This window comes from Triturus cristatus, chromosome 10 (assembly GCF_964204655.1).
Source record: "Triturus cristatus chromosome 10, aTriCri1.1, whole genome shotgun sequence".
NCBI classification, from domain to species: Eukaryota; Metazoa; Chordata; class Amphibia; order Caudata; family Salamandridae; genus Triturus; species Triturus cristatus.
Window position 1 is genome coordinate 120,269,289 of NC_140593.1, and position 7,012 is coordinate 120,276,300.

Consider the following 7,012-nt stretch of genomic DNA (forward strand, 5'->3'; position numbering starts at 1 on the left):
AAACCTGCAGCAAAATTTTACCCAACCTAACAGTCTGTGTGTGTGTTATTTGGGTATGTATTCTGGGGGAGGGGGGACTGAGGGGTGCCAATGGCGATACTATGCAGAAACCACCCAAATCACCCCCTAGACTGCTAAAAATAGCAGTTTACAGCTGGAACTAGGACACGGGCACCTCGCATTGCCCGAGTGCCCTTACCAATCCGACGCTGCTCAAGTTAGAGTCCAGCGGAGCGGAGTGGTCTGTGGAATCTGATGTGGTTCTTGAGGTACGTGGGGCCAGTGTTCAATGTCTGAACATAAAATTATGCCCCCCCCCCCCCCCCGCAGAATGGGATGAGGGTCCTCGAGTCTTGAATACCTTAGACTAGAGATATTCATTGGTTGGGGCTGAATGGGGGGGGCCCTGAAAGGTTAGGGGACCCACCTGCACCACAGGGGTTGAGCCACGCCTTTGCCAGTGTTGTGTCAGGCTTTAAAGTGTGCGTGAGGAGTTTCAAGAGTGCTGGTTATACACACAAACATGCCTACAATCCATAGAATAGTCAAACAGCACAACCAGAGTGCCCAATGCAGAATACTGTGACGGCCTGTGTGTGTCTCTGTGTGCAGAAGAGGGGGGGGGGGGGGATCAAGTCAGGTGTAGCGCATCACCCCCACCCCCGCACTGTGGGTATCACTGTATTTAGGTGACTCTGACCCTGGCATTACCTTGAATTTGTGTGTACAGACAGCGACCACCCAGAGGCGCCTTACAGATGTGACCGAGGCCCGGTCCCTGCTGCAGCGGTGCATGTCCGCGCTGCAGCATCCGGACGGTACCAGCTTCATAAACACCCCCCTCACCACTACGAGCTCTGACGCGTCCCCTGCCTTGAGCCAGCCGATGGTGGCGACTGGCGCTGCTGTAAGTTCAAACGTGCTGGTGGGAAGCGAAATGGACAACTCTGACGGGTAATGCGCCTCCTGCAGAGAGCTGCGTGCAAACACATTCCAGCAGATAAACTCAGCATTTCATCCTTTTAATTTCGTTAAAAGAAGTAATGCTGCCCAGACTGACTGCCAGTTGCTACAATGCTGACACATCTTAGCGAGTCTTAATATATCGGTATATATGAATCAGGATTTATTAGATCTACACAAGTTCTAAAATTCACAGAAATGTTCCAGTTTCTGGATTGTGAAGTGTGTGTGGTTGGGGGGGGGGGGGGGCTCTTGCGTCACCTGGCCAGCACTGCATTACAAGGGTCTCAGGCTCTTACACTCCCCCCCCCCCCCCCCCTGCAAGTGTCGAGGGCGGAGTCCCCTCTTACCTGTTCTGCCAGCCCTGCAGGAGGTTGGTGTACTTGCTGAGCACTCCCTCCAGCGCCTGCTGGTTCTCCCTGGCCCCGGTGCTGCCACCTCCGGTCCCCGGGGCGCCATCTCCAGTCCCGGCTGCGTTCAGCCTCCCCACCACGGCCTGCAGCCGGCCGGCGCCGGACACCCTGCGGCTCCCGCCGCCGGAGGAGGGCGACGAGCCGGCCGACGTGGCCCTGCTGCTGCTCCGGCTGCTGCTGCCGCTGCCCGGGCTGGACTGGGGCTTCTCCATGGGGGGCTCCCGGCCTCCTCCTAGGGAGGCGGCAGCTGCAGGGGGCTCTCTGTGGCTGAAGAACGCATAGATGGGGGCCGCGGAGACCAAGGCTCCGTCGCTGCCGGCCCTGGGGCTTTCAAATGAGAAATGCCCCTGTCGCCCCTCTCCACTCCCCAGAAGGCTTCAGAGCAGGTCCTGGTTCACATGCAACTCCCAGCTCTTCCGTTCCTGCAGCACTCCCTTCGCACTGCAAGAAACATTCAAAGTGGGTTCCTGCAGCTCTGTCCTGGCCACTTCCTGCAGATCGCCTCCCTGTTGGGCTCCACTTCCTGCCTCTGTGCCAGGGCTGGGTGATGGTCCCTGCACCACGGCCTTCGTGCTTTTAGGTATATTCGTCAGGTCCGCAGGTCAGCCCTGGTCAGTTCCTGATGATATTTGAGCCGGGCAGCAGTTCCTGCGATCCCTGACAGCAGTTCCTGCAGCTGTGCTCCGATCACTGCAAGCGGTTCCTGCAGCTGTGCTCCGATCCCGGACAGCAGTTCCTGCAGCTGTGCTCGGATTCCCCGACAGCGGTTCCTGCAGCTGTGCTTGGATCCCTGACAGCGGCTCCTGCAGCTGTGCTCGGATCCCTGACAGCGGTTCCTGCAGCTGTGCTCGGATCCCTGACAGCGGTTCCTGCAGCTGTGCTCCGATCCCTGACAGCGGTTCCTGCAGCTGTGCTCCGATCCCTGACAGCAGTTCCTGCAGCTGTGCTCCGATGACTGACAGCGGTTCCTGCAGCTGTGCTTGGATCCCTGACAGCAGTTCCTGCAGCTGTGCTCGGATTCCTGACAGCGGTTCCTGCAGCTGTGCTCGGATCCCTGACAGCGGTTCCTGCAGTTGTACTCGGATCCCTGACAGCGGTTCCTGCGGCTGTACTCGGATCCCTGACAGCAGCTCCTGCAGCTGTGCTCGGATCCCTGACAGCAGCTCCTGCAGCTGTGCTCGGATCCCTGACAGCGGTTCCTGCGGCTGTACTCGGATCACCTGCAGCCGTTCCTGCCGTTGCGCTCCGATCCCCGACAGCAGCTCCTGCAGCAATCCACCGTAACTGCTTGAGATATTCAGAGCCAGGTGCGGACGCTCTGCTCTGGCCAGTTCCTGCAGGTCTGCTCCCGCCCCCTCAGGCAGGTCTCCGTGTTGAGCAGCAGTCACAGCAGCTGAGCCCTAGTCCAGGCGGCTGTTCCTGCTACTCGATGTTTTCAGGTTCAGGCGTGCAGCGCCGCCGCGGCTCGCTCCTGCAGATCTGTGAGCTGGACAGTAGTTCCTGTAGCTCTGCTTTCGCCTGTCCCTGCCGAGCCACTGACATCCGTTCCTGAAGCTCGGTTCTTAACGCCACCTCCCTGCTTCTAGGAAGCCCCAATGTCTCCCCTGAAACTTATCCGAGTTGACAGTCGCCAAGTCAGGCACAGTTCCTGCCGCCTTGACCCGCGCCGGGCACCCTGGAGCTTCAGACCCTGCAGCCCCCTGCGCCCAGGACGGCCAGACTAATCAGAGGCGGTTCCTGCGGGTCTCGGATGTGCAGCCCATCAAAGGAAAGACAGCCCCCGCTGTCCCTCGTGGGTGCCGTGAGTCTGCACCATCTACGGTGTCCTGCGGGCACTCCTGTGACTTTACACACCCTCTCGTGTGCCGCGGGCACCCCCGAGCCTTCCGTGCACCCCTGGGTCGCTTTGATGATACCTCAAAGTCCCTGTGTGCTGGGGCCACCCCAGGACCTGCCCCTGCAGCCTGATTCCGAACACTCGCAACTTGGCTTCTAGCTCCGTTCAGTCCAGGGTTGGCTCCTCCTAGCGCCTCTTCACCCACATGCTTGGCTCCAAGCGCCTCTTCTTCACTCACAAGCTTGGCTCCTAATGCCTCTTCACTCACAGGCTCCAAGTTGCTCTCAGTCCCAGGCTTGGCGCCTAGCGCCTCTTCACTCACAGGCGTTGTCCTAGCGCCTCTTCACTTACAGGCTTGGCTCCTAGCGCCTCTTCTCTCACAGGCTTAGTTAGTCCCCCGGTCCTTTCCAGTCCCTGACTCGGCTCCCAGCTCCGGCCTCCCTCCCCGGTTCACTCCCCAGCTGTGGTTCACCAGCCTCCGCTGCGTGCCCAGTTGTACTTTCTCCTGCGGGGGGAGTGTTTGTGTGTATGATGACTCTTCCTGTAGCGCCGAGGGAGGCCGCTTCTGGGGCCGTCCCTCGCCCGAGCACGCACACCCACTCACACCGAGACGCACTTTCACTCTCTGGCGCCTGTGAGTGGCTGAGCGCCGAGGCATGCTGCTGGAAGCTCCCTGGGAGGGAGCTCTCCGCAGCCCTCCCCTTTCGCTCTCTCATGCCTGCCTCTTCCCAGCCCACTTGGCGCGGAGCTTCTGCTGGTGAGGAGGAAATCTCTGTGCTGTCACTCACGCACCGTTCCTCCCCCTGGTCTGAAAATCAGGTGCCTCTCCGTCACCACCCACGCAGCCCCGCCTCCCCTTCTCCACGGCGAGAGTCACAGCGCGCCCTCATCCAATCCCCTCCTACACCTCTCACGCCTCCCTGCCACCGTGAGCTTCCCCATCTCCAGCGCCAATCGATACACACACAAATATAACATCACTGCCTGCTTTCCTACCTCCGTCTCCAACCCCGTGACCCCTCACTGTCCCCATCCAAGCCCCCCATGTACCTCTGTGTTGCCTCCTCTACCCGTGGCACCAGTCGGCTCGCCCTCTGCCTCTACCCTGCGCCTCCATCTTTCATCCTTTGTCGCCCCACATGTCCCACATCACCCACCCCTCTCTTCATGTCTATATGGCATCATGGCGGGCTTTAGCCTCCTCTCTCCCACCCCCTCCTATTTCCCCAGGCTTTCCCATGGCTTCCTCTCCTCCTGGTGTTATCCAAGATCCATTGTTTATCACCTCTTGGTCGATTTCCCCCTATTTCATCCCTTTATTCTGTATCTGTAAGATTTTCTGTAAGAACCTGATTATTATTGGGGGGGGGGGGGACTACCCACCTCAAGGAATAATCAGGACCCTTGTCTGGGTGAACCCTCAAAGTCACTAAATTATCCTGAGCTCAATCCCCCCCCCCCCAAGTCTCCCCCACTCACACCGCTATGGCGCACAGCAGGCTGGTTTAACAGTAGAGCAATGTGTAAAGTATTTCTGCAGAACCCGAACAGTATTAAAGCCAAAGTGCAGAACAATACAAGTCCAGAGCTGGATGAGAACACCGGACTAAACCCTATAAACAGCATTAGAAACATTCAATAAGGGGAATCAGAGATATGAATTTTAAAAGTTTTAAGCAGAAATAGTGCCAAAAAGCACTGGGTGACAATGATAGTCAGTGGTTTGAGTCTGACCCTAACATAGGTGCAATTAGAGGGTTTCCGCGATGGAGCACAGGTCGGATACACCAACCAGGCTCGTCCTGGTCATAGATTGTACCTAGTAGCTTAGTGTTTTACATCTCAGTCCAGCACTGGAGTACACGTCTACAGCCCCCACAACTCCAGGAGAGGAACTCACAGGTTGTTAGCCTGGGGCTAAAAGCAAGGTTCAGTCTAGTTGCCAATGGTCAGCCGGCTCCTCACAGGAAAAGGCTTCTTACTGCTTGCTGTATTCCTGTTGCCACACAGCAGGTCAGACACCTGACACTCGGAGCCCACTTCTTTGTCCAGGATACAAGAGGGAGCAGGTCCGAACCTTCAGGACCGGGAGATATGAGCGGGAATGTTAATCCTTGTGTCCTCCAATATCTAACACTAAAATCCAGTTTGCAACAGGCACAGTTCCCACAACAAATTCAGACACAGAAGTCTGGCAGGACAAAAGCAGGGTCCTTCAACAAGCAGACATGCGACACACAAGCATTGATTTCTCATCCTTTTCTAGCCCTTTCAAGAGCGCTTCCAGTGTTACATGTGGCTTAGCAGACCTGTCAAGCAGGATTTGACACTGTGCTGCCAAAAGAAGCCCACAGCCCCCACCCTGCATATTCTGCTGAACTCAAAGGAGTCATCTCTGCCCATTCATGTCAGTCTATTCTTTGCTCCTGGAAAGCATTTCACACCTTTCTCCTATTCAAGAGAAATCCGTGCCTGGGAGTGTTATGTGGTTACCTAGGGCACGGGGAAAAACACCACCATTTTTCATGCTCACGTTTAAAGTTAGCAAAAGACACACAATTGATGGACGGAATGCAGTACAAATCTAAACATTCACCCCCCAGTCAAGAGACCTGGGTTAAATCCATCATTCTTTTGCTCACCATGCCACCCAAGTATAGACCTGGCCATATGCAAATCAGTCTTGACTCTCTGCCTCATGGGAACAGTCCAGCCCGAAATGCCAAGCAAGGTCCTCCCTGGACCGGAAACAAGCATCCAAGGACTGGTTTCGGGGTGTCACCCCTCTTCAGCCAGGATAGCTTGATTCCAGTGGCACAGTGAGCCCAGGACCCACGTCTGGGCATACCTGGCGCACTTAGGACGAGAAAGCAAAAGACACACAATTTCACTGGGGGAGAATGTTTGCATTGTCAGCATTACGTCCATCATTTGTTTGCTGTAACACTTTTCCCCCTAAGTGGGATGGGTATGCCCAGACGTGGGTCCCTTGCTCACTGTGCCGCTGGATTCAAGCTAGCCTGGCTGAAGAAGGGTGACATACCCTGAAACCGGTCCCAGGATGCCTGTTTCCGGTCCAGGGAGGATCTGGCCTGGCAGTTCAGTCTGGACTGTTCCCATGGGGCACAGGGTCAAGACTGATTTGCATATGGCTGGATCCAAACTGGGGTGGCGTAGTGGGCAAAAGAACAATGGATTTAACCCAGATCTTTTGACTGGGGGAGAATGTTTGCATTGTCAGCATTCCGTCCATCATTTGTTTGCTGTAACACTTTCGCCCTAAGTGGGAATGGTATGCCCAGACGTGGGTCTCTTGCTCTCTGTGCCACTGGATTCAAGCTAGTCTGGCTGAAGAAGGGTGACATACCCTGAAACCGGTCCCAGGATGCTTGTTTCTGGTCCAGGGAGGACCTGGCCTGGCAGTTCGGTCTGGACTGTTCCCAGCACAGGGTCAAGACTGATTTGCATATGGCTGGATCCAAACTGGGGTGGCGTAGTGGGAAAATGAACAATGGATTTAACTCAGATCTTTTGACTGGGGGATAATGTTTGCATTGTCCACATTCCGTCCATCATTTGTTTGCTGCAACACGTTTAAAGTTGGCATCTTTCTTGAACGTTGACACTTGACACACATTTGCTTGCGTTCCCGTATGGGATAATTTTCTCTGAAATGGATTTGCTTACACTTACATTTCATTGTAGGCATATTATCAGAGACTTGAATATTCTGTATGAGGGCCAAGTGCAGTGCACAAAATGCTGATGCCTGTTGTCTGCTCGTTGACAGGTCTATAAG

At 55.7% G+C, this 7,012-nt stretch overlaps 1 protein-coding gene across 2 annotated transcripts in view; it reads right to left on the minus strand.

Moving 5' to 3' along the window:
* Nucleotides 1-3,746, minus strand: part of OSBPL10 (oxysterol binding protein like 10) — an 850,497-nt gene extending 846,751 nt beyond the window's left edge. The window contains exon 1 of one of the 2 annotated variants that reach the window (XM_085630573.1): nt 1,314-3,746. In XM_085630573.1, coding sequence (XP_085486699.1) covers nt 1,314-1,588 — 275 coding nt within the window. In that variant the 5' untranslated portion in view covers nt 1,589-3,746. The remainder of the gene's footprint in view (nt 1-1,313) is intronic. The other variant, XM_085630574.1, reaches the window with a different exon arrangement.
* Nucleotides 3,747-7,012: the final 3,266 nt, after the last annotated feature.